Below are 27486 nucleotides of genomic sequence, written 5' to 3' on the forward strand. Positions count from 1 at the left end.
TCAAAATGGAATGGACGTCTAATGCCGTCAATGCTAGACACAGACACACGCACGTCTGAACAGAATGTTTGCGTATTCTCCACCATCCAGGAGAGAAGCCGTACATCTGCCCGTACGAAGGCTGCAGCAAACGCTACTCCAACTCCAGCGACCGCTTCAAGCACACCCGAACGCACTACGTGGACAAGCCCTACTGTTGTAAGATGGCCGGCTGCCTGAAGCGCTACACAGACCCCAGCTCTTTACGCAAGCACATCAAAGCGCACGGGCACTTTGTAAGTCAGGAGCCGGGCGTCGCCCCCAAGCCCAAGGTTGTGGCCGACCTCCCTTCCGCGGGGGGCACCCGGCTTGTGCACCCGGCGGCCGCCGCCGCGGCCCTACTGGGCGGCTTGGGGACCACGCTGCCCCTGTCGGCGTTGTGTCACCCCCGTGCGCCGCTCTTCTCCGTGGGAAGGGGACCCCTGGGTCCGCTCGGCCTGGCTGATTCGCCACTTTTTCATTTTGGACTTTCGGCAGCGTCTGTATTGGGGCTGAGCGCTCTTGGGAGGCTGGCCGAGAGTGACGAGGGAGGCGCAGACGCTGAGGGGGAGGTATTAAACCTGTCTGCGGGGACGCCCAGACTGAGGGATCCACTGTCCTGGGTAGTTGTCCCACCGAGGGGGCTCCTGCTCAAACCAGCTGTTGTCAGCTAGGATGGGCCTTTCTTCTCATAAATCATAAGGGGCATATAGCTTGAGCTATACAGTGCTTAACAAAATGGTAATTCTATGCCAAATCGCTAGAATATGGTGGCAAATGTCAGGCAATTTACAAATTCCAAATGCTTTGCTAAGGTAAAAAAAAAAACAAAAACAAAAAACACAAAAACTCAAAATCTGCAACTCAAACACAAAATGACCACATGACATGTAGATTCACAACAGAAGAAGACTTAAAATGGAAGCAGACTAACACCGGTAGTAGGCAGAGGTGAGTAGAGTAGCTCAAGATATTACTCAAGCAAAAGTAGTCATCCAAAAGTATTTAGTAAAAATAATACTCAAGTAATGAGTAGGGCTGCAGTTATTGAATTTTTTAGTAGTTGATTAATCTAGAAAGACAGCGAAAACGAAAATTGGTATTTGGAATGTGGCAAAATGGATTTTGCCATGCGTTTTTTTTTTTTTTTTGGTACGTGGCAAAATTGATTTTGCCATGTGGCAAAATGTATTTGGGCATGTGGAATTTTTTTGGTATGTGGCAAAATCAATTTTGCCATGTGGCAAAATGTATTTTGGTATGTGGAATTTTTTGGGATTTGGAAAAATGGATTTTGGTATGTGACATTTTTCTTTTGGTATGTGGCATTTTTTTGGTATGCGGCAAAATAGATTTTGGTATGCGGCATTTTTTTTGGGGTATGCGGCAAAATGGATTTTGGTATGTAGCATTTTTTTTGGTATGCGGCAAAATGGATTTTGGTATGTGGCATTTTTTGGGGTATGCGGCAAAATGGAAATGGAAAACATTTTGGCATATGGCAAGAAAATGCCGCATGCCCAAATCCATTTTGCCACATACCAAAAAAAGCCACATGGCAAAAAAAAAAAAAAAAAAAAAAAAAAAAAAACACCTAGCAAAATCCATTTTGCCAAATACCCAGAAAAATGCCACATGGCAAAATCAATTTTGCCACATACCAAATACCAATTTTCGTTCTCCGCCCTGCTGTTAATCTATCAACTAGTCAGTTCGAACATTTAATGTGTTGCAGAATAAATTTTAGGAGATGTAAAACAAAGACTTGCTAAGATTGCACTTTTCAAAAAAGCATTAAATGCAAACACAAAATTCCCGAGTGTTTCTTCAAACTATGCAAAATTGCACTTTCATTTTTAAAATAAAATACCTGAACTTACCCTTAAACAGTATTAAGAAAAAAATAAATGAAGACCTAAGTACAACAAAGGAACAATTGGCTACCTTGCACAGCAATAGTCCGCTAGCTTAAATGGTATATAATGCTAACGTTTATTTGTTACAATACTCTTAACAAATCAGTCAAACATGTTCTCACAAAAACAGCCAAATATACTTATAAACTAAATTACGAATGCATAAAAAAAAACATTAGCTTATTTTGGTCTTAACGGGGAGCAGCTGGATTCAGCTGTGTCAAATGAGTTAAGTCATATTTACTGTTGCCACTAGAGGGCACCGTATCCACCCAAATCAATCAAACTAAATGCAAACACTTTCAAAACAAACTATTATAACGCCATTTAGATTAAACAAATACTCGAAGCAGCAAGATTCTAAGGTTTTTGTAATCGAATTACTCGAGTTAATCGATTAATCATTGCAGCACGAGTCATGAGTAACATTTGAGTAGCTGCTTACAATTTCAGAATTTTTTGTAAACAATGCTACATATTTTTTTCTCATTGAAAATGGTTCAAATTTTCACAACTAATTCCTAGATATGGTAAGAAGAGACACACACATTGAGAGTGTTTCGTGTGACGTATTTGCAGATTTATGACATTCAAACATTTATGACGTTTCTCTTAAATTTGGCACGGAATTGTCCATTTAGGAATTTAAGCTCAATAGATTTGTTAAGCACTGTATGTCTATGTAAACAGTCTTTACGAGGGATGCAAACATTCCAGTGTTCAAAGTGTTAATATAATGATTATTTTGCACTTTTATCATACTTAAACTCTTTGCATAGACAAACTAGAAACGGAGGATGAGAGCTTTTGAAGATTTTTTCATCCTGACATGTTGCAGCGGACAATCAACAAGCCTTTCGCCATTCGACAAGCCTCGCAGGCGCTTTCGCTGTTTTTAGAACCGAAAACGTAAAGTAAAAAGCGGAATTGCAGGCGCAACGAGGAAACAAACTGTCATTTACACGTGACTAACGACTAACCCTGTGGAGATTATTACTGTTCTACTAGGGGTGTATCTATTTTCAGGGAAATTGCAAAGGAGCAGAAAATGCTTCAAAGTATAGTTTCAATACCGCGACATGTGCATGTGTGGACTAAACTATTGGGATGGATCAAAAGGTCGAAAAAAATCAACTTCATACAAATTCCTAGAGAAATTTTTCTACTGCTTTCAATGTCCCAATACTTTTGTCCAGGTTTTATGCATGTTTAAAAATGTAAACTACGAGGTTCACGTATCGTCGTACGTTTGAAACCGAGACTTTTTTGTGTGTGTCTGTTGTCGTTCTGGTCACAGTGTAATGTTTGAAGGCACCAGAATTGGCACATTGCTGTAGTTTTCGATCTATAAGTCGCACCAGCCCAAAGAAATACACAGTAACCCTAATCTGGACAAAAACATGTATAAATATATGTATGAGGAATTCAAAGAGCAAACATTACTGTTAGAGTAATAATTTACACTGCTGGCCAAAAGTATTGGCATGCCTGCAATTCCGTCAGATAATGCTCAATTTCTCCCAGAAAATGATTGCAATTAAACAAATGCTTTGGTAGTAATATCTAGGGTTGTTCCGATCATGTTTTTTTTGCTCCCGATCCGATCACGATCGTTTTAGTTTGAGTATCTGCCGATCCCGATATTTCCCGATCCGATTGCTTTTTTTTGCTCCTGATTCAATTCCAATCATTCCCGATAATTTTTCCCGATTATATACATTTTGGCAATGCATTAAGAAAAAAATGAATAAAACTCGGACGAATATATACATTCAACATACAGTCAGTGGCGGTCCTGGCTACTTTCGCGCCCTGGGCGAACCACCCCATCAGCCCCCCTACCGACATCGATCTTTTGTCTTGGTTTTTACGTTGTATTGATTTAAATGTGATTTTTATGATCTTCATGTGATGTAAAGCACTTTGAATTGCCTTGTGTTGAATTGTGCTATATAAATAAATTTGCCTTGCCTTGCCTTGCCTTGAGGATTTATTGTCATAATAAACAAATACAGTACTTACGTATGTTGAATGTATACTGTATATTCGTCAGACTTTTATTCATTTTTTTCTTAATGCATTGCCAAAATGTATATGATCGGGAAAAATTATCGGGAATGATTGGAATTGAATCGGGAGCAAAAAAAAAAAGCAATCGGATCAGGAAATATCGGAATCGGCAGATACTCAAACTAAAACGATCGGATCGGGAGCAAAAAAACATGATCGGAAAAACCCTAGAGCTAGTCTTTGATAATTCCCATAATTTATCTCTCCTTTCTGTAACAACCCGTGTCTTCCTTGACTGACACCCTGATCTGTTAATAGACTTACTTTTTAAAGACTTACAAAAGTGCGACTTATAGTCTGGAAAATACGGTAATCATCCACTGACAAGGATCTCCATGGGGTCTGCTCATATTGTAGCTTTTCTACGAGTTACATTGGAGACTTGTTTTACAGTTACAAGTACAAGATAAACATAGGAAGAAATTTGTAGAAGAAAAAAACAAAAAAAAGTTCTATGCTATTTTTCTGACAACGGCTACATGTAGCCCGTTTGTGTTTTGTTATCTCATATTCAGTATTTTTGATGTTGCCCAAATGTGCCTTGTGTTTTTGACCAAAATGTATCTCACACTATCTGAAAAAAATATTAACGCTTTAAAAAAGTGTATTTGTGTACTTTTGTATTCCTGTAACGACCGACTACATGTGACTTGTGCATCTGAGTCGCTGATGTTTTCCAAATGACGTTGATGTAATGTCAATAAAGACGAATATGAATGGTTTCTCGTTTTCATTTCAACAGGATATTTGATGAAATTTGACTTTTTGATAGCACGTTTGCAAAAAAAAAAAAAGTTTTCGTCTACGATGACAATAACGAAAATATTTCGTCAATGAACACTTATACTCACCGGCCACTTTATTAGGTACACCTGTCCAACTGCTCGTTAACACTTAATTTCTAATCAGCCAATCACATGGCGGCAACTCAGTGCATTTAGGCATGTAGACATGGTTTAAGATAATCTCCTACAGTTCAAACCGAGCATCAGTACGTGGAAGAAAGGTGATTTGAGTGACTTTGACCGTGGCATGGTTGTTGGTGCCAGACGGGCTGGTCTGAGTATTTCAGAAACTGATCTACTGGGATTTTCATGCACAACCATCTCTAGGGTTTACAGAGAATGGTCCGAAAAAGAAAAAAATATCCAGTGAGCGGCAGTTATGTGGGCGGAAATGCCATGTTGATGCCAGAGGAAAATGGCCAGACTGGTTCGAGCTGATAGAAAGGCAACAGTGACTCAAATAACCACCCGTTACAACCAAGGTAGGCAGAAGAGCATCTCTGAATGCACAGTACGTCGAACTTTGAGGCAGATGGGCTACAGCAGCAGAAGACCACACCGGGTGCCACTCCTTTCAGCCAAGAACAGGAAACTGAAGCTACAATTTGCACAAACTCATCGAAATTGGACAATAGAAGATTGGAAAAACGTTGCCTGGTCTGATGAGTCTCGATTTCTGCTGCGACATTCGGATGGTGGGGTCAGAATTTGGCGTCAACAACATGAAAGCATGGATCCATCGTGCCTTGTATCAACGGTACAGGCTGGTGGTGGTGTAATGGTGTGGGGAATATTTTCTTGGCACTCTTTGGGCCCCTTGGTACCAATTGAGCATCGTTGTAAGGCCACAGCCTACCTGAGAATTGTTGCTGCCCATGTCCATCCCTCCATGACCACAATGTACCCAACTTCTGATGGCTACTTTCAGCAGGATAATGCGCCATGTCATAAAGCTGGAATCATCTCAGACTGGTTTCTTGAACATGACAATGAGTTCACTGTACTCAAATGGCCTCCACAGTCACCAGATCTCAATCCAATAGAGCATCTTTGGGATGTGGTGGAACGGGAGATTCGCATCATGGATGTGCAGCCGACAAATCTGCACCAACTGTGCGACGCCATCATGTCAAAATGGACCAAACTCTCTGAGGAATGCTTCCAGCACCTTGTTGAATGTATGCCACGAAGAATTGAGGTAGTTCTGAAGGCAAAAGGGGGTCCAACCCGTTACTAGCATGGCGTACCTAATAAAGTGGCTGGTGAGTGTATGTCATAGCGATGACGAGACATATACGAGCTAAAACGTGTTTTGGGAGACTAAAACATAACGAGCCTAATGCCAGTTTTCGTTTGACCTAGACGAAACGAAAATGCGCAATAGTTTCCGTCACATGTTCACAATATGTGACGTTGTACGTGTAGTTAGCCTGCATCGTAGCAGTGTCTGGTTGTCTCACATATGTGACGTGTAGCACACCTCACCACCCCACCCACTCACCAGTGCAGTGTCCTCTCCAGTCTCAAGGCTTGCACACTTGGTAAGATTTTCTTATTTTAGCCAGAGATAATATGTTGCTTTAGCCTATGTGCGAAGTGATCATCAAACACTACATGTAACTCGTAGAGTTAGCATAGCATTCGCATTAGCATTGGGCTAATGCTAACGGCAAACATCATCTTAAACTCAGGCAATTTTTTTTTTTTTTTTTCAGGTCGTGGCATCCAAGTGGGTATAACTAATTGAAAATAATATACAGTAGTTTTCCTGTGCTGAGTGTGTATTATGACCAAGTTGACGTCCTCTTCTGTCCACCAGAGGGCGAGCTGGAATAACAATTGTATGCTTCAACATGTCATTATATATCACACGCCAACGATATTCATTTTTCATTTTGTGTGCTCATTTACTAATTTACATTTTTATGAATAAATGTATGCATGATCAAAATGTTTTTAGAAATAACAGCTAAACAACTAAAATGAATAAAAACAGAAATAAACTCCAATGTTGGCCTTTAATGTTGTGCTTTTGTTGTTGCTAATTTATAGCATCTAAATAAGTGCCTTACAAAGGGTTAATATATCATATCTATATTTGATTATGTCTTTTTGATCATGGGAATTCATTATTTGGAAAATGATTTTTTTTAGATGGAATCAAAAAATTAACATCTGAATAATATTCAAAATACTATTACTACTTACCAACACTGTAATTTTCGGACTATAAGACGCTACTACCCCCCACCCAATTTTGAATCCTGCAGTTTATAGTCCAGTGTGTCTTATTTGATAGTGGTGTCATAAAATTGCCATAAGATCATCATAATTGTGACATTACCAGGGGTGAAAGTGGCCAGAATTTCTTGCCGGAACTCCCCGACATGAAGGTCGGGTTTCTTTTTTTCTTTCATTTTTTTTGTGCGTGTGTGTGTGTGTGTGGGGGGGGGGGGGGGGGGTCAAACCTCTTAATGCAAAGAAAACTGTTTTAGCAGTTATTTCTTTAACACATAAAAAAAACAAAACGATTTTCATTCAAAAATGTATTTTTGTTTTCATTGATTTACAAAAGAAAAGTTAACAAAAACCGCAATAACCCCGACCTCCATCTCCTAATTTTTATTTTCCCTCATTTCCTCACATACTAGATGCCAAATCTCAATTTTAACTACTTAAGAACATAGGATGTACAGTATATTAAAATTGAAGTTAATGTGAACATGTATTTATTTATTTTTTTATAACCAAGATATATGTAACATACATTCAGAAAAATAAGTACAAATGACTTATATTACGCAGAGTTAAATGGGAATATATTTTGAAGATGGCGCAAACATTGACTTTTTTTTTTAAATCATAAGGAAATTAATAAGTAGCCCAACATAAATGAACAAATTCAAGTCCGAAGTGCACATTGACTAGCAAGATGTTCTGAACCTCATCAGAGCAAAACAATATAATAAATGAGCCTCTTTCCTTGCTCTTAAAGATTTGATCCATTTTATATTGCATTGCCCTTTTTTGTCGCATCAATTCAACAACCTTTTTTTTCTGCTGTTGTAGAAAACATGCACATTTGAACCAATCAGAGCTAACTCTCTCTGCTGATCACATGTCAGCCAATTGAACGGATAAATGAGTCCACGCGTTTTGCTTTGCTGCGTTGCGTGCATTCGCACATTGACGTGACTCGTCATCCTCAGACTCAAATAACTGCAGCAACTGGGGGAAACATCCATGCCGTCCATGGAATGAAATAAATAATATATATTGGTGGAAACGGATTACGCTACACAAGCACTTTATTATGCTTGTTGTTAACATTTGTGTATGTAAATCTGATGTTGGTAGATTGTTTTCTTCTTGGAGATTAAATGCATGTGTTGCAGCTTAGATTTTTTTTTATTTTTTATTTTTTTTATATAGCGTTTTGACAGTTGCTGTCATATTTTCGGAATCAAAGCACCGTGTACTGGAACAGCATTCCGGCCCTGAATCTTATACGGGAATAGCATTTCGGCCCTGAATCTTATACTTATCTTATCTTATCTTAAACATTATGAATTATGTCACTAACTCAATTTATGTCCAGCTCAGATCTTTACATCCTTTCAAAACTGAGATAATTTGCCAGATGTAGATTGTTTTCTTCTTGGAGATTAAATGCATGTGTTGCAGCTTAGATTAAAAAAAAAAAAAATTTTTACATAGCGTTTTGACAGTTGCTGTCATATTTTCGGAATCAAAGCACCGTGTACTGGAACAGCATTTCGGCCCTGAATCTTATACCGGAATAGCATTTCGGCCCTGAATCTTATACCGGAACTGCGTTCTGGCCCTGAATCTTATACCGGAACTGCGTTCCTGACCGTTCTGGCCCACTTTCACCCCTGGACATTACACTATCATGGGCATTAGAAACATTATGAATTATGTCACTAACTCCATTTACAGTGGGGAGAACAAGTATTTGATACACTGCCGATTTTGCTGGTTTTCCCACTTGCAAGCCATGTAGAGGTCTGTAATTTGTATCATAAGTTCTCTTCAACTGTGAGGGACGGAATCTAATACAAAAATCCAGAAAATCACATTGTATAATTTTTAAATAATAAATTTGTATTTAGCTGCATGAAATAAGTATTTGATACATTACCAACTAGTAAATATTTCGGCTCTTAGTTCTTTTTTAAGAACCCCTCCTGTTCTCCAATCATTACCGGAAGTAACTGCACCTGTTTGAACTTGTTACCTTTATAAATGACACCTGTTCACGTGCTCAAACAAACAAACTCCAACCTCTCCACAATGACCAAGACCAAAGAGCTGTGTAAGGACATCAGGGATAAAATAATACACCTGCACAAGGCTAGGATGGGCTACAGGAAAATAAGCAAGCAGCTTGGTGAGAAGGTAACACCTGTTGGAGCGATTATTAGAAAATGGAAGAAGTTCAAGTTGACGGTCAATCTGCCTTGTTCTGGGTCTCCATGCAAGATCTCACCTCGTGGGGCATCACTGATCATGAGGAAGGTGAGGGATCAGCCCAGAACTACACGGAATGACCTGGTCAATGACCTGAAGAGAGCTGGAACCACAGTCTCGAAGAAAACCATCGGAAACACATCACGCCGTCATGGATTAAAATCCTACAGCGCATGCAAGATCCCGCTGCTGAAGCCAGTGCATGTCCAGACACGTCTGAAGTTTGCCACTGACCATCTGGATGATCCAGAGGAGCAATGGGAGAAGGTCATGTGGTCGGATGAGACCAAAATTGAACTTTTTGGTCTAAACTCGGCTCGTCGTGTTTGGAGGAAAAAGACGGATGAGTACAACCCCAAGAACACCATCCCAACCGTGAAACATGGAGGAGGAAACATCATATTTTGGGGCTGCTTCTCTGCTAAGGGTACAGGACGACTGCACCGTATTGAGGGGAGGATGGATGGGGCTATGTATCGCCAGATCTTGGCTGACAACCTCCTTCCTTCAGTGAGAGCCCTGAAGATGGGTCATGGCTGGGTCTTCCAGCATGACAACGACCCAAAGCACACAGCCAAGGCAACTAAAGAGTGGCTCCGTAAGAAGCATGTTAAGGTCCTGGAGTGGCCTAGCCATTCACCAGATCTGAACCCGATAGAAAATCTATGGAGGGAGCTGAAAGTCCGTGTTGCCCGGCAGCAGCCCCGAAACCTGAAGGCTCTGGAGAAGATCGGCATGGAGGAGTGGGCCAAAATCCCTGCTGCAGTGTGTGCAAACTACAGGAAACGTTTGGTATCTGTAATAGCAAACAAAGGTTTCTGTACCAAATATTAAGTTCGATTTTTGTGATGTATCAAATACTTATTTCATGCAATTAAATGCAAATTTATTATTTAAAAATCATACAACGTGATTTTCTGGATTTTTGTATTAGATTCTGTCCCTCAAAATTGAAGAGAACTTATGATACAAATTACAGACCTCTACATGCTTTGCAAGTGGGAAAACCAGCAAAATCGTCAGTGTATCAAATACTTGTTCTCCCCACTGTATGTCCAGCTCAGATCTTTACATCTATTCAAAACTGAGATAATTTGCCAGATGACACAAAATGACATGCGTCATAAACATTCATTAATGCTCATGGCAGTGTCGTGTCATAATTATGATGGTCTTATGACAGTCTTATGGCCCCACTGTCAAATAAAGTGTTCCCAAATACCATGACAGGCAATTAATGATACAACTGGAACAGTAACTGAAGAAATAATTAGCACAGAACATGAGTTTGATTGTCATTTACATCTGTAGTGCTGCAATGCATGTTAGGAGTGACAACAGTGTTGACAGCAGAGGTTGACTGTCTCCCCCAAGGGAGCAGCGATAGCCAAATGAAGCTTTTGAAGCAATGAAGCTTTGCCGTCAATTGGTTCAAAGCTTCATGGTGGTTCATTTGGTCTTATAATGCCGCTGTCAAATACAGTTTAGCGTTACCTGTTAATATCTTTTGGTGTAAATATCCCATAATGGAGTGAGGACAGCAGCGGCATATACTCCAGTGCGGCTAATCTATGAACAAATGCCGTTTTCGTGTCAAATTTGGTGGGTCAGGTGCGCCTTATAGTCCGAAAATTAAGGTACTTTAAAATATTAATTTTCGAAAACATTTTTAAACTAACATGTTTTATTTGATTAATTTAAAGAAATGTTGACAACAATTGAATGTCTTGCTTTAAATACATACTGTATACGGAAAAATAAAACTTTTTAACTCAATGATTAAAAACCAAATAAAATAATTTAGTATTTTTTAAATAAAATGTTAAATATTTTTCAAAAAATATATCTTAAAATATTTTAAATATTATTTTTGAAATACAAGAACAACGTTTACATTTTTAAAAAATGTTTTGCAAAAAATAAAAAGCATTTATTCATGGGACATCATTATCATTCCATTTAAAGTAATGTATTTGTATTGCATTTATGTATGTTTTTTTTTTTTAAGATATGTAACTGCAGTTCTTCAGCAATAACAGCTTGTTTTAACTTCAGTTTTATTGAAATATTTTTCATGTTGATAAATTTCTAAAGTGACGACAAAGTACACACCAGAAACACGCATGGACACTTGATCATCTCGTTGTTTACATTCCTCTGAGGAACGAGGCTGACGTCTGAGGAGAAAAATGACGCTTTTCGCATAGAAGAAAGTCATTTCCGCTGTGCATTTTTCCACATAAGATTCCAATATATTGTTCCTTTCAACTCAAAGCTGGAAGCTCACAAGTTGGTGTGTTTCTTCCCATGAGAAGTTGACACTGTAGCCTGTCATTGTACAGCAGCAGAGCAAACACTGTTATTTGTTTTCACTCGGTCCTGTGAAATGTTCCTCTTTCTGCTCCTTCAAAAAAAAAAAAAAAAAAACACCCACACGCACACCCACATGCCCCCCCCCCCCCCCCCCCCCCACACACACACACATACACATGCATTCACACACACTGAGCACATGTTTAAAATTTGTTGGAGGTGTTTTGTTTGGCTGGCGTTTTAACTCTTAACTCCTGATTTAGCTTCTACTTTTTAACCCTTTCATTCATGAATTATGATTTTTTTTTTAAACACTTACAGGGCACTCATTGAACTTATTGGCTGCCATTGACGGCACTAGACGTCCAATCCATTTTGATTGGGAGGTGGCGACACGGTCAACAGCACTGAAATGTGAGCATTCACAGCTAGTCTTCTCGAATTAATGAATTGGACATCTATCTTTTCAATGGCAGGCCATGATTTCAGTGTTTAGTTTTGTTTTTTTTGTGTCTAATTTCTAATCTATTTTAGAACGTTACTTGGAGCACTAAACTGTGCACTCTTTTCTCTCTTTTTACTCACTTTAACAACTTTTGTATCAGCAGAATCAGATTTTTGCTATTAGATTTACGGTGCGCTGCCATTTTCTTTTCCTTGTACCTTCCAAGTTCCTTTAAACCAACGAAAAATAATTCAATTCCAATTCCATTATCAAACTATACGATTCACCAGAGTCCAACCAGTCAAAAATGCCTCATTACAACAAAAAACATAATCAATAGGGATGGGAATTGATAAGATTTTTACAATGGCGTACCGCAAGCAACACGTCACTTCCGCTCATTAATATTCATGACATTAGCTACTGTTGCTGAGTAGGGACAAGCCACCGTTTGTCCCTAATAGGAAATGAATGGAAATCGTGTACAAAGGAGATGTTTACAGAGCTAAATCTACCAATTCTCTCCGAAAATGATGTGCCTGGTGCCAAATTGACTGGCAAAGATGTGGAAGAACATAAAAATGTTCAGTTAAAGAGATGGCTTTCGTGTCGAAGGCTGAAAAAAACGAGCCGACCAAAGCATAGCTGTTTTCCTGTTTTCCTGTTTCAACAAGCTACCCTTTACCATCAGCCCTGTCTTTCTTATATATCCTCTGGTTGTCCTACGTCTCTTACCGTTCTTGGGGGTAATTTAGTTTGCTTTGTGTAGCGATCGAAAATGCTACTCAGTGACAGCCAACGAACACTTTTAATTTTTTCATTGATAACACATCTTAATTCTATATTTACACTTCCCCCTTACTAAAGTTTTTCTTTTTTTTTTAATATATATAACAGAAACGGGAACAGTGGCAGTCAGATACCATTCTTTCCAGGTCATTCATTGTCAGACAAGCAGTACAGCACAACGTTACGCTAAAAAAATAAGTTAAAAACATAAAAATGGCTTACCTCTTTGTCCTCTGAAAGACCATGCCAACCCAACATAATGTTTACTGCATATGAAATGTGAATGGATTCACCGAGTTGGTGTTAAAGTCTGCGCAAGTTGATTCGGTCTTCACATTTTTTCCTCCTGAGTTTTTGGTTTCCGGAAACATATGAAGAAAACATCCTTCATGTGTCGTCATGTCTAGAGTCGTTTCTACAAGTTCCAAAAAAGCAATGCGTGATCTGCATGTTTATTTTTGAAAGATTACCGGAGAAAAGTAGCACAAATTACGTTGTGTCTATGCGAGGGCGGGTCTATAATGTCCCACTTCGGCTTTACTTCCACTTTACGATGCGACGTCACGGTCTAAAAATAGCCTGCGTGCGGTACGCCATTCCGATTGCATAATCAATATTGCTTAACGATTCGATTCTTTATTGATTCTCTTATCGATTCTAATTTGGACTAATGGACTGTATGAGATTCCGGGTTCAATATGTTTTATGGTTCATTCGCCTCGGGGTGTCGGTTAGAACACATGGAGCGGAGAGTGAAGTTGGTCTTTGGCACTTTTAATCCAACTTGGCAACAGGCCCAACTATGTATATACAGGCAATGGCACTTAATATGAGAATCACTCAAGGGGCAGATGAGCGCATGCGTGGAAAGTTGTTGATGTATTTGTATGTGTGTGGAAGAAGACTGGAATGTGTGGGTAAATGTGTGGTTCCAAAAGGAAAGAAGATTCCATCCTATTAGTGCTGATGCAATAAACAATGCAAATATACTTTAAAGCAGTCAATGACACACACACATGACACGCACAGTATAATGAACACAAAGGTGGGGGGGCGCGAGTGCGCGCGCACAACCCGTGCGGTCATCTTGGTCATAAAAGTGGCGAAAACTAAGCACTTTACACTTATATGGATGTACATTATCATCTTAAGATGCTAAACTAACACATTCCCTCCTAACACAAATGTGCAACGCGAATATAAAGTAAACAACGCTCTCCTCGACGCAGCTAAGACGAGCGGGAGCAACCAGCCAACGTAACAGTAAAAACATGAAACAGTCACGCTGATAACGGCTCTAACTTATCATAAGAACTTTATGACATGAAGAGGAAATACTTACATTCGTTCATGGACGCACACATCTTAACAGGTGGCCGTCCTCTGCTCGAAATGGGCACCTTACGCCTACTCTCGTCCCAGAATACGTAGTGCGTGGGACGCAGGACAATAACAGGAAGTAACTGACTGGTTGCTATGGAAACGAACGCATACCCAATGAACCTTTTTAACAGGAGTATTATAATTGCTAATAAAATTGTTTCGGATTATTTTAGATGCGTATATCTTATATTTTTCTTATAGAGTATTCGACGAGGAATACGATAGACCCAATATAAGACTTTCATAAGACCAAATGAACCACCATGAAGATTCATTGGTTCAAGAAGATTCATTTGGCCATCACTGCTCCCTTGGGGGAGACAGTCATCCTTTGCTGCCACCTGCTGTCAACACTCCTGTCGTCCAACTTGCCTCCCAGCATGCATTGCAGCGCTACAAATGTAAATGACAATTAAGATTCATGTTCTGGGCTAATTATTTATTCAGTTACAGTTTCAGTTGTTTCATTAATTGCTAGTTATGGTATTCGGTAACACATTGTTTGACAATAATAATAATAATTATGACATGACACAGTCATGAGCATTAATGAATGCTTATAACAGATGTCATTTAGTGTTATCCAGCAAATGATCTCACTTTTGAATGGATGTAAAAGATCCGAGCTGAACATAAATGGACTTAGTGACATAATTTGCAAAAAGACAACTGTCATAAGCATTCATGAATGCCCATGATAGTGTCATGTCATAATTATGACAGTCTTGTGTCAACACTGTTATCGTCCAACATGCCTCCTAGCATGCATTGTGGCGCCACAGACAAAATTCATATTCTGTGCTAATTACTTCTTCAGATACTGTTCCAGTTGTTTCATTAATTGCTAGTTATGGTATTTGGTAACATTTCATTTTACAGTGGTGCCATAAGACTCATAAAACAATCATAATTATGACATGACACTGTCATGAGCATTAAAAAATGCTTTTCACCTTTGAATGGATGAAAAAGATCCGAGCTGAACATAAATGGAGTTAGTGACATAATTTGCCGGATGACAGATAATGATATCTGTCTTATGACACCACTGTCAAATAAAGCTGTACCTATGAACCCAAATAAATCAAGGGAAAATGAAAAATACAATAAAATAGTCAGAGGTATGTATTCTTTATCCGTCTCCTTCGTGTATGTAAATGTTTTTATACATTTTGATATGCCCCCAAGTACCTTCGCGCATATTAGCGTAGCAGGTGTCGGCGAGGGTCAGCGAACTATGTATGACGGGCCGGGTGTTGTGTTTCTCAGCGTTCCAGAACGTGCAGCCTTCGTCGGGACCCCTCGTTGTCACCTCTGATGTCTCGTTGGCAGACCAAGTTGTCGAAAGAAAATGCACCTGCAGCGGCGCTTTCCCAAGACGCCACCTTAAAATAGACATGGTGACTAATACTTATGGAGTCACTTAAAAGATTTTCTAGGTTTTTTTTTTTTTTTTACTTTCTGTAAATTTTCAAGTTGTGATTTGTTTTGCAAAATTATAGCTAAAAACCCGTCCAAAATTATTTTATTTTTTGATTCAAGAACATAATGCGTGTATGACCGTATACATCTTTGAATTAGGACTGCCACGATTAATTGAATGATCGAAAACTAATCAATAATATAATTGAAAAAGACGGAGTTTGACTTTAGTGGAAGGGGGGGCAAAAATGTTGATGCGAAACGCAGTGTCAGCAATAATATTAGCTAGGGCTGTCAAAATTATCGCGTGAACGGACGGTAATTAATCACGTTAAAATATTTGATGCAATTAACCCACATGCCCTGCTCAATCAGATTAAAATGACAGCTCAGAGTCATATGCACTTGTTACTTGTGTTTTGGGGAGTTTGTCGCCCTCTGCTGGCGCTTGGGTGCGACTGATTTTATGGGTTTAAGCACCATGAGCATTGTGTAATTATTGACATGGCGAGCTACTAGTTTATTTTTTGATTGAAAATTTTACACATTTTATTCATACACATTTATAAATTTGTAAAATTTTCACTCAAAAAATAAACTAGTAGCTCGCCATTGTTGATGTCAATAATTACACAATTCTCATGGTGCTGAACCCATAAAATCAGTCGCACCCAAGCGCCAGCAGAGGGCGACAAACTCCCCAAAACACAAGTAACAAGTGCATATGACTCTGAGACAAAAAACACAAGTAACAAGTGGACATTGCACTGTGCTGTCATTTTAATCTGTTTGAGCGGGGCATGTGCGTTAATTGTGTCAAATATTTTAACGTGATTAATTCAAAAAAAATAATTACCGCCCGTTAACGTGATCATTTTGACACCCCTATTTTAAATTCATAAATTGGAAAGTCAATTATATGCAAAGGCATTTTCAGCCACGGGGGGTGTTGGGGCTATGCCCCCCTGCACCCCCTTAATCTCCAAGTATTATAATTGATCAAGAACTTGATAGTCATTAATCGTTTACAAACGTAATTAACCCAAAGCATGCCAAAATCTTTTTTTAAAGCCTTTTAATAGTAAATATATTGTCTTTATAGATAACCAAGAGGGAGGTCTCAAAAACTCACTTGCTTTGTTCTTGTTCTACTTCTTGGGGAGGACACCAACTAAAAATGCTACTGCGTCATTATTCATGGACTGTTCTCAATAAGATTTGGTAAGCATATTGTAGGGATGTATACGCATTGAGCACAAGCACTATTTTATTTTATTTTTTTAATCTCAGGGCTGATTATTCAGACAAATGAATTGCAAACTTATTGTTGCCTGTTGGTTCCGTGCAAGCCAGTAGAGGGCATGCACGCTCTCCGATTGTGCTTTGACTCTCTCTAAACTGATGGAACATTTAGGGAGCGAGCTGTGTGGTCGTAGTTCATTTTGAACTTTTTTTTTAATTTAACATAATTTTCGGGCTGTAAGCTGCCACTCACCAAATTTGACACGAAAACGGATTTGTTCATAGATAAGGCGCACTAGACTGTAATTCGCAGCTGTCCTCACTGTATTATGGGATATTTACACCAAAAATATTAACTGGTAACACTTTATTTGACAGTGGCATCATTAGACTGTCATAAGACCAAGTGAACCAACATGAAGCTTTGAACCGATTGGCTGCAAAGCTTCATTGCTTTCAGGAAGCTTCATTTGGCCATCACTGCTCCCTTGGGGGAGACAGTCAACCTCTGCTGCCACCTGCTGTCAACATGCCTCCTGGCATGCATTGTGGCGCTACAGACGAAATTCATGTTCTATGCTAATTACGTCTTCAGTTACTGTTCCAGTTGTTTCATTCATTGCTAGTTATGGTATTTGGTAACACTTTATTTGACAGCGGTGCCATAAGACTGTCATAAAACAATCATAATTATAACATGGCACTGTCATGAGCATTAATGAATGCTTATAACAGAGGTCATTTAGTGTCATTTGGGAAATTATCTTATTTTTGAATGGATTTAAAAGATCCAAACTGGACATAAATGGATTTAGTGAGATAATTTGCTGGATAAAACTTAATGACATATGTTATAAGCATTCAGTAATGCCCATGTTAGTGTCATACCATAATTATGACTGTCTTATGACAGTGTTATGACGCTGCTGTCAAATAAATTGTTACATATTACCGTATTTTTTGGACTATAAGTCACAGTTTTTTTTTCATAGTTTGGCTGGGGGTGCGGGTGCGACATACTCTGGAGCGATTTATGAATGAAATTATTAACACATTATTATATCATTTCACATGTTATTTTGGTGTTTTGGAGTGACACTGATGGTTTGGTAAACTTGTTAGCATGTTCTTTTTGCCATAGTTATCTGAATAACTTTTAATAGCTACTGTATGTTACATTAACATACCGGCCACGTTTGCATTTCGTTGTTCATGCATCATTTAACATTATCATTAGAGATGTCCCGATCGATCGGGTCCGATCACGTCATTTTCAAAGTATCGGAATCGGCAAAAAATGTCGGACATGCCTTTTTTTAACATACCTGCATATATATATATATCTTAATTAAACCGTTTTCTAATTGTATTTAACGTTACAGACACAATGTGTTACACTCTTCCAGAGTCTTTAGTTTATGCTTACGGTAAGGTTATCAAATTTATCGCGTTAACGGCGAGAATTAATATTTTTTACATTTTTCACGTTACAATATTTACCGCAATTAAGGCATGCGCTGCACGACCCACTCATGCATTGTCGTATTCAATCTACAATGGCACCATTTTACCCATGGAGTATATAGAGCTAAAAGGCAGCGTAAAATGAGTAGAGTGAAATTTGGCAGCCTTTGGAGCCTTACAATAATCGTGGGAAGCAATGTGGGGAAGAAAGGTAGTAGTTTTTCTTAACACCCTATGTTATTTCCCAACGCAGAGAAGATATATCAATTGGTACCACGACGCACAGTCATGGTTGCACTTCCCATTATGCATTTGGGCAGAAGTTAAATGGCTACAGTATCATTTACTGAAAGCTCAACAAATACACTAGATGGCAATTATTAGTCACAATATACAAAGTCACATTTATCCTTTAAGAATTAAGTCTTTCTATCCGTGGATCCCTCTCACAGAAAGAATGTTAATAATGTAAATGCCATCTTGAGGATTTATTGTCATAATAAACAAATACAGTACTTATGTACTGTATGTTGAATGTATATATTCGTCCGAGTTTTATTCATTCTTTTTCTTAATGCATTGCCAAAATGTATATGATCGGGAAAAATTATCGGGAATGATTGGAATTGAATCGGGAGCAAAAAAAAAGCGATCAGATCGGGAAATATCGGGATCGGCAGATGCTCAAACTAAAATGATCGGGATCGGATCGGGAGCAAAAAAACATGATCGAAACAACCCTATTTATCATACTATACACTTATTCAGCATGTTGTTCTAAATTGTATTTTTATTTTAAATTGCCTTTAAGGATGACATATCTGTTCTATGTGTTGGATTTTATCACGTAAATTTCCCCCCAAAATGCAACTTATACTCCGGTGCGACATATATGTTTTTCTCCTCTTTCTTGGGCATTTTATGAAAGGTACGACTTATACTCAGGTGCGACTTATAGTCCGAAAAATACGGTAACCCAAATAAATCAACAAATAAACTGCACTGGATTTTCAGCCACAGGATTGAAAGGGGGAAAAGGAGCAGTTTATAGTCTGAAAATTACGGTATTTAGAAATATATTTCAAATAAGACAAACGAAAAGTGAAAGAAGTAAATTGTTTTCTTTTTTTTTAGAGTAAAAAAAACCTTTTTAAATCTTTGGGAAAAAAAAAAATTCTAATCTTTGTAATGAATCAAAATGACAGAATTCCATAGTAACAATAGTCCTACTTTTCTCAGATCTTTCTCAGATTAGTTACTAATCGCAAAAATAATCGGTAATTAATCAACTTTTACAATAATTACTCCTGGCATCCCCATTTGAATAGAAGCAGAAGCTCCTTGAAGTGAAATTTATTGTGTTTATTTCCTCCAAACTTCTTTTGTGTTTATTTTTCGTCTCCACTTGCGCTCTGCGACTTCCAGGCAGGTAGACTCCGCCTCTGCCTCCTCCTCCTCTAACTATTCACCCATGTGTGCGGAGGCGGAATACTGCCTCAGTTTGGATCAGGACCCACAGAGAGCAGACGCAAAGGCAGCAGGAGGAGACTTTCCGCGTGGACGGACACGCGACGCCCCTGTGTTTGGATACCAAGTTTGGACCTTAGTGGATCTTTTTGTTTGGATTGTATCATAAAAGGTGAGTGACATCTCTCATTCGGAAAAAAAATCAGAAATGCATGGAATGAATTCCAACATCTGGCTGTGTCATACTCAAATATGATCACATAATACACTAAAGTATGCATTTGAGTCGAGTGTGTGAGAGGTAACCCTAAATTATATTCCTGTCATCTGGTCATTCTTGGAATAAATTCATGATTGTATTTCACATATGCACAACATGACGCACATGCGGATGTGTTTTACTGTGAGCATACTGTACTATATTTTAAAAGTAAACATTGTTGAAACACCAGACATAATAATAATATTTAAAAAATGAACATTCCTATTAAATGTATGTTTTTATTTTTCCTGTCCACATTTTTGGTGCGCTGAACAGCCCACACGCTTTGAGCGATTTACACCATCACAACTTGGAGACATTCCAAAAATCCACGCAACGCTGGCTCTTTCATTTTCACTTCGAACATTCAATGTCGGGAATATAAAATTAAATTTTTTTCAAAAAAAAATACTACTTTCTTACAGTTTTTAGTCCACAGTAAAACCACAAAATCAAGGTAGGAAAATGTTATTGGCCAGTTTTTGGCATAAATTTACAATTCCGCTAAAATTTTTGATTTAAAAAAAAAAAAAAAATCCCATTATTTTCAATGTAGCCATTCTTTTCCAATGGCACATTCTATTACCACAATAAAAAAAAAATGTTTCCATTCGCTACTGTTGATTTTCAACTTGGACCTGCAAAAATATCTTCATTGGTGGTCATTATTTTTGACATTTTTTTCCCCTCCTTAACAAGAAGTGACCCATGAATGCCCCAAAATTATTGGAAAATGAAACATAAGTGTCCCAAAATCAATAGGAAGTAGGGGCTTAGGTTTGGTCTCAACATTAGTAGGGACGATATAACAGCATAACCTGCATGTACACTTTTTGCTCAGGGTGGGACATTATAGGACCAAACAGGGTGAACAGGGGTCAGGGCTATATTTCTCACAAATTTGAACCTAATTAATTGGTATGCTAAATCAGGGGTGCTCATTACGTCGATCACGATCGACTAGTAAATTGCAACGTTAGTGTGGGTAGCTTGCGATAACCCCCAACCCCCCCCCCCCCCCAAAAAAAAAAAAAATTATGTACATAGTTATGATTATGATGTGTGAGCAACATATGAATTTATGCAGCACCCCTCTCTCTCTAAGCAGCTTCTTGCACACGTTTTTCTGCTTCTACAGTTTCCAGCAGAGTTCACTACATTTCTTAGTTTAATTAATGTTAAAAGTAGGGCTGTCAAAATTATCGCGTTAACGGGCGTTAATTTGTATAACTAATCACGTTAAAATATTTGACGCATTTAACGCACATGCCCCGCTCAAACAGATTAAAATGACAGCAAAGTGTCATTTCCACTTGTTGTGTTTTTTGGTGTTTTGCACCATATGGTGCTGAAACCCATGGTAATTATTATTGACATCAACAATGGCGAGCTACTAGTTTATTTTTTGATTGAAAATTTTACAAATTGTATTAAAACGAAAACATTAAGAGGGGTTTTAATATAAAATTTCTCTAACTTGTACGAACATTTATCTTTTAAGAACTACAAGTCGTTATGTCCATGGATTGCTTTGACAGAATGTTAATGTCATCTTGTTGATTTTTTGTTATAATAAACAAATACAGTACTTATGTACAGTATGTTGAATGTATATATCCGTCTTGTGTCTTATCTTCCCATTCCAACAATAATTTACAGAAAAATATGGCATATTTTATAGATAGTTTGAATTGCGATTGATTACAATCGTTTCATTTTTAAGCTGTGATTAACTCGATTAAAAATTTTAATCATTTGACAGCTCTAATATATATATATGTATAGTATATTAGGGCTGTCAAAATTATCGCGTTAACGGGCGGTAATTAATTTTTTAGTTTTTAGTTTTTTAGTTAAAAGCAGAAAACACAAACAAAAGGACACCTCTCTAAGCAGCTTCTACTCGAGTTTTGCAGGTTAGCAAGTTCACACAGTTCAATGTTATGCTCACGCTGATGCAGGTCGGAGTTTCAGTAGCAAAATTAGCGGCGAGTTTCCCATTTCCACAACATTGACGTCTCTATTAAACCACTTACAGTGGCTGCTGCTGGCCGAAAAAAAATTCTATTCTCCCTCCTCTTCGAAGGGAGCGGCATGTTTTCGACATGTATGTCTGTCGGGGCTGTGTGAGGGCGAGCGTGGGTCATCTCATCGGCCAATCAAACGTGCATTTGAGGAGGAAAAAGATGGCCCAGCGCATTCGACAAGGGAAAAGGGGCAGAGGTGTTGCATCCCATTAGGCAAACCAGGCAATTGCCTAGGGCCCCCAGCCAGCAGGGGCCCCCAGAGGGCCAACAGATTTAGCACACACAGCTTTACTGCACTGTCGCAGCGACAAGTGTAGGGAGTGTTTCAATACCATGGAATCATTTGGCGGATTATCTAATGATTTTGTTATCAATCCTAATTAGCACTATCCATGTCACATAGATTATACATGTTTAAGAAAGTCCAATCAGCTATTAATACCACATGTTTGTTTGAAGAGTGACTCACCAAGTACTCTCTGGAAAGTCATTGCAGAGTGGTTTTACGTTGATTTTCACAGATGATGAATGATAAAAAAAAAATTTACATTAGTCATCCCTCACTTATCGCTGTTAAAGTGAAAAACGGTAAGTACATACATACTTAAAGCAACACTAGGTAACTTTTCAACCTTCATGAAATATTTTCATACCATTGTGATGATATGAGAATTGACAACTAGTTGAATGATACCTCTTTTATATCTTGAGGGGGACTGTATCGCTTTCACCGGCACTAATTAACTTTGAAGTGGGTGACAAGCACCCTGCCACACAAAAAAAATACAAATGCGTTGACTGCTTTACGGAATATGTCACTTCCCCCTTTCATTATTAAGATGGAAGTCGATGCTATTCTGCAAATCTGCAAAGATGGCAGAGCAACAAAAGAAAAAGTTATATCCGAGGAAGGAAAAAAGGAAGGTTACCGGGGATAAAAGGATACTCAAGAATAAACATTGGCCTGGCTTTCACTTGCTGGCGTGACACCCCCCTCCCCCGCCAAACTCGTCAGCGCTGACAGCCACACGGTTGCTAACCGTCATATGCAATTGTTTAGCCACAACTGGATTCATTACCTTATTACCGTGTATCCTTCACACAGCCACTGGAAACAGAAATGTTGTTTAATCCATCTGCAGGCGACTTGGAGATCATGATTTTACAACACTGTGCAGGTGTGCGCTGGTCTTCATGGGAAACGTAGTCTTTCTGAAGGAAAAAATAATACCGCTTTTTTCCACCGACGTCGCTAAAACCACCCACAACTGAAAACATACCTAGTGTTGGTTTACATGTAAATAAGGTGTACACAAATATGTTTTAGAACTCTTTAATTCTTTTAACACAATTAAAAAAAAATCTGTGATGCACTGAGGGTGCGATAGTTGAACAACAAAGTAGTGACTTTATTTCCTGATTTTTCATCTTGGTTAAAAAAAGAAGAAAAAAAAAAGAAAAAAAAAACTTTTTTGGGGGGGGAAATAAAGATTTGTGTTCTTTTTGATATAAAAAAAAATTAAAAATATTTACTGTTTTCCTCTTTTTAATTTTTTTAATGAAAACATTTTGAATATATTTAACTGACCAATAAGTAAATATTTGTTACAATAATTTGCTATTACCATTATTTGCATTTTGGCTAACAGGTTGAAAAATGACATTAACTGGAGCTACGCTAGCTTGTTCTGTAAAATAAAAAAAAAAAAAGTCCGCACAAACACTTAATCCTTTAAACGGAACTCTTTCGTTCCTTCGCCCCTCCCAGCCCAAAAGGCTTGGACGTCCACTACCATCAATAGCACTGCAAAATAAGCCTTCACAGCCGGTCCTAGCAGATTTTTAAATGACCAAAAATAGTCACTTGCTCCACATAGTATTAACTCAGATTAGAGATGTCCCGATCCAATATTTGGATCGGATCGGACGCCGATATGGGCAAAAAAATGCGAATCGGTATCGGATCAGCGAACACGGAAAAATTCCGATCCAGACTTCCGATCCAGTTTTTTTTTTTTAAAAAGTCCGGTCCGGGTTTTCCAGCGCACCGATTTACATAATCCATTCCTATTTTTTGCTTCGGTTTCCTTAAAATTTGGTACGTATTTTACGACACACCTTCAACACACTACATTTTCATTACCGTCTCCCAATTTACCGAGAGACTTAATCGGTAAAAATGTCAGCTGTGTGGGATCATTTCACCTTAAAGGACAAAGACGAAGAAGCAGAGTGCAACATATGCCACAATAAAGTCAAGCGTGGTGGTAAAGCTGTAATAAGTTTTAATACAACCAACCTAATCAATATGAGGAGTATGTTAATAAAACCGAAGAAACACTGGCAGAAACTTTGGCTATGCGTGACAAACTGGCACTCGACAGTCCCAAAGCCCAGGGAATAACAAGAGTCATTGCCGAAGAATCCATTCTGGATGATGAGCCATTATCTCTCGTGAGTAAAGACTCACCATCCAACACTTAGAACCACGGTACAACATGCCCAGCCGTCATTACATCCTTGAGCGATTCGGCCCTTGAAGATTCGAGAACGATTCACAAACATCCAAATTCCGATTATTGAAATATGTCAAGTAAAGCGGAACTAATACACAGCGCGGTCTTCGGGACGCAATGAGAAACGGACCGCATTGCGTCCCGAGAGTAAACATCATGCTTGTCATAGACCCGAGTAATGCCAATGCTAAACTCACGGCTTTAGCTCAACTCATGCCGCTAGGTAACAAACACAACAATACCTGACTGCTGCTGACAGCCGCTACAAAGTACGTCAACATCGTTTTACTGTAGATAATAGATATATGTATATAGAACTAGATGCAAGATGACAGACTCGACAGCGTTAGCAACATTGACGTATTGAAAACTAGATGCGTTAGTAAACAGCTGCCATCTTAAAGCAGAAGACTTCCCTAGTAGGCTGTTGTAGTGAACCTTCCAAGCGAACCTGATTAACTTTTTATCTAAAATACTCCTAAATTGGCAAAACTTGACTTGAATCTATCTTCAAAACAGTTTTAAAACTTTCACATGTCGAAAGTAGACAAGGGAGATGGAATAACGGGAGCAATTTAAACAACTTTAACAGTTGATTCGCAAAATTAAATGAATTGAATATAGTTTAAAGCTGCTGATACAGAATGGGGACTTGAGTATTTTATTTACCGTTTCAAAATGTTAACTTGATACTGAAATAGTCGTTTATTTAAACCTGAGAGGCTTTTTATATAATTTTTGTAACAAATGCACGAAACATTAAAAGCATCTAATAGCTTGGGGGGTTTGTGGGATGTTCCACTGAGGTTGTTTGTGTGTTTTGCTTTTTTAAGACAGTTTACAATATTATTTGCACGTTTTACTGACTGACTATGCCATTTCTGTTTGTTATTTATAATGTTTTGTGTTTGTCACTGAATAAACAGGTCAGTTTCTTGGTACCAACCATTGTGTGTTATTCAAACTCACCTAATTCAGCTGGCTAGTTGTTATCAAGAGTACTAAAACCTTTTTCAACATGAGTCTGACAACTAAGTAAGGAGGCTAAATAACTTTAAACTTTAACACATGCTCCGATAGGCCGGTATCGGCCAGTATCGGTATCGGATCGGAAGTGCAAAACAATATCGGTATCGGATCGGAGGTGCAAAAACCTGGATAGGGACATCCCTAACTTAGATATTCAGATATCAAGTAAGTGGCCACAAAATACAACACCGAGGTCCGCATTTCACCCCTGGGCTGCAAGTTTGAGACCTCTCTTCTATTTCGACCATTTCATCAAAAGCAATAGGTTTCTTGTTGTGACAAGGATCACAGATGAAGAAACAGAAGACTGAGAAAAGCAAAGAACCCTCAAAGATAGTCAAGCTGAGCGAAGAGAGAGGAAAGCAAACATTCCTGACTTGCTGCCTCAGCAATTTAATTAAAGTTTTTTTCTTTGGGAGTGGGGAGGGTGGGATGCTGCGGGGTCAATCACCTCAAGGTGCAGCCCCCACTCTTGCTTCCCATGTTGGAGTAATCCCGAGGGTCAGCTCATAAGTGCTGCGGTCATGCCACCGTGACAACAAATGCAAACGTAGTTTGAACTCAACTTTTTAACTAAGATGGACTTTAGTTTAACCCTTTACTGGGCACTCATTGGCTTCCATTGACGGCGCTAGATGTCCAATCCATTTAGACTAGAAGGTGCAAATGCATTCTAGTGCCGTCAATGACACTGAAAGATGAGCATCCTCAGTAACAGAACATTGTGTTATACTTGTAATCAGAGCATTTCTTGAGGACGGTACAAGCAGGGCTCGCTTTGATGCAAAAAAGTAATTTATCAGATTTACTGGTCGCATTATTTTTGTTTCAATTTTACAGGTGTGAAAAGATGGGTATCGGATCAGTATTGGAATAACATCTTGAAAAAAAATCGAATCAGAAGTTTTAAAAAAAACAGCATCGGAACACCCCTCGTATATGGCGGATGAAAGAGACAAGACTGAAAAAGCAGTTTCTGCTCTTGCACTCCTCTTTAAAAGAAACAGCAGTATTTTAAGCCAAAACAACTGTTGTGTTTGATAGAACAGTATGTCTATATGCTGCCATAGCAGATTCATGGCGCATTAAGCCCCCAAACTATTTTTAATTTGTCCGTTTTACCCTGAAAACCCCCGTTTACAGACGTCGCGCAACCACTTTTGTTTCAACCTAGCCATAAAAAGGTAAGTATTTATATTTGTTATTCAAAATGTCATTTTTTGCTTAGAATCATTAATGATGATGTCTAATATTTAGTTTAAAAAAAGAAAACTACTTTAAAAAATGATTCACTCGAATATTATAAACTTTTAAACAAATTACGTCACAATGAAAAATTTGGCTTCTGTAAAAAAAGTCACGGATATCTACCTCATAACTATGGCTTAATTGTATTTTCTTTGTTACTGTCGCATTTTCCCCGATTTGTTAGATGATAATCGATCCAAACAAAGAAAAATTTAAAAATAACGTTCAAAAGGGTAACTATATGAAAAAGAAAATCTCAACCACTCCTTGTTGTCTGCAATTTCTGCACAGGGTGCAGAACCCTTGTTATATCACCATGTTTCACCCATAAAATCCCCAAAAATCTGGCTGTGGCCATTCACAGCTGTGTCTTGACACTCGGTGATACATGCTACATGGAGTTTTTGGATCGAAACAAGGTAAGTACGCGGTAATATCTCGTTAAAATCGTGGCGTCCTTAATTCTGCTCTCGCGTGCTCTCGCCTCCAGTTAGGGTTTTGCTGTTTAAAAATTTTTTTTTTTTAAATGCCCTACTGTTCAAAACTTTTCTTCCCCCAGAAAATTGAGATTTTAAGCTTTCCAATGATGTATCACACGT

General features: G+C 38.4%; 2 protein-coding genes and 1 long non-coding RNA gene across 3 annotated transcripts in view; 2 read left to right on the forward strand and 1 right to left on the reverse strand.

Moving 5' to 3' along the window:
• Positions 1 to 4717, forward strand: part of LOC130920090 (zinc finger protein GLIS2-like) — a 78284-nt gene extending 73567 nt beyond the window's left edge. The window contains exon 7 of the mRNA XM_057842964.1: positions 91 to 4717. Within this exon, the coding sequence (XP_057698947.1) occupies positions 91 to 692 (602 nt within the window). The 3' untranslated portion in view covers positions 693 to 4717. The remainder of the gene's footprint in view (positions 1 to 90) is intronic.
• Positions 1 to 27486, reverse strand: part of LOC130920091 (uncharacterized) — a 182399-nt gene that overhangs the window by 50490 nt on the left and 104423 nt on the right. The window contains exon 4 of the long non-coding RNA XR_009064105.1: positions 23174 to 23306. This is a non-coding gene — a long non-coding RNA (uncharacterized LOC130920091). The remainder of the gene's footprint in view (positions 1 to 23173; positions 23307 to 27486) is intronic.
• The window catches only part of LOC130920087 (vasorin-like), a 41953-nt gene continuing 34304 nt past the window's right edge, over positions 19838 to 27486 (forward strand). The window contains exon 1 of the mRNA XM_057842960.1: positions 19838 to 19977. The gene's annotated coding sequence lies outside the window, so the exon portion shown is untranslated. The remainder of the gene's footprint in view (positions 19978 to 27486) is intronic.

Source organism: Corythoichthys intestinalis, chromosome 8, assembly GCF_030265065.1.
Source record: "Corythoichthys intestinalis isolate RoL2023-P3 chromosome 8, ASM3026506v1, whole genome shotgun sequence".
NCBI lineage: Eukaryota > Metazoa > Chordata > Actinopteri > Syngnathiformes > Syngnathidae > Corythoichthys > Corythoichthys intestinalis.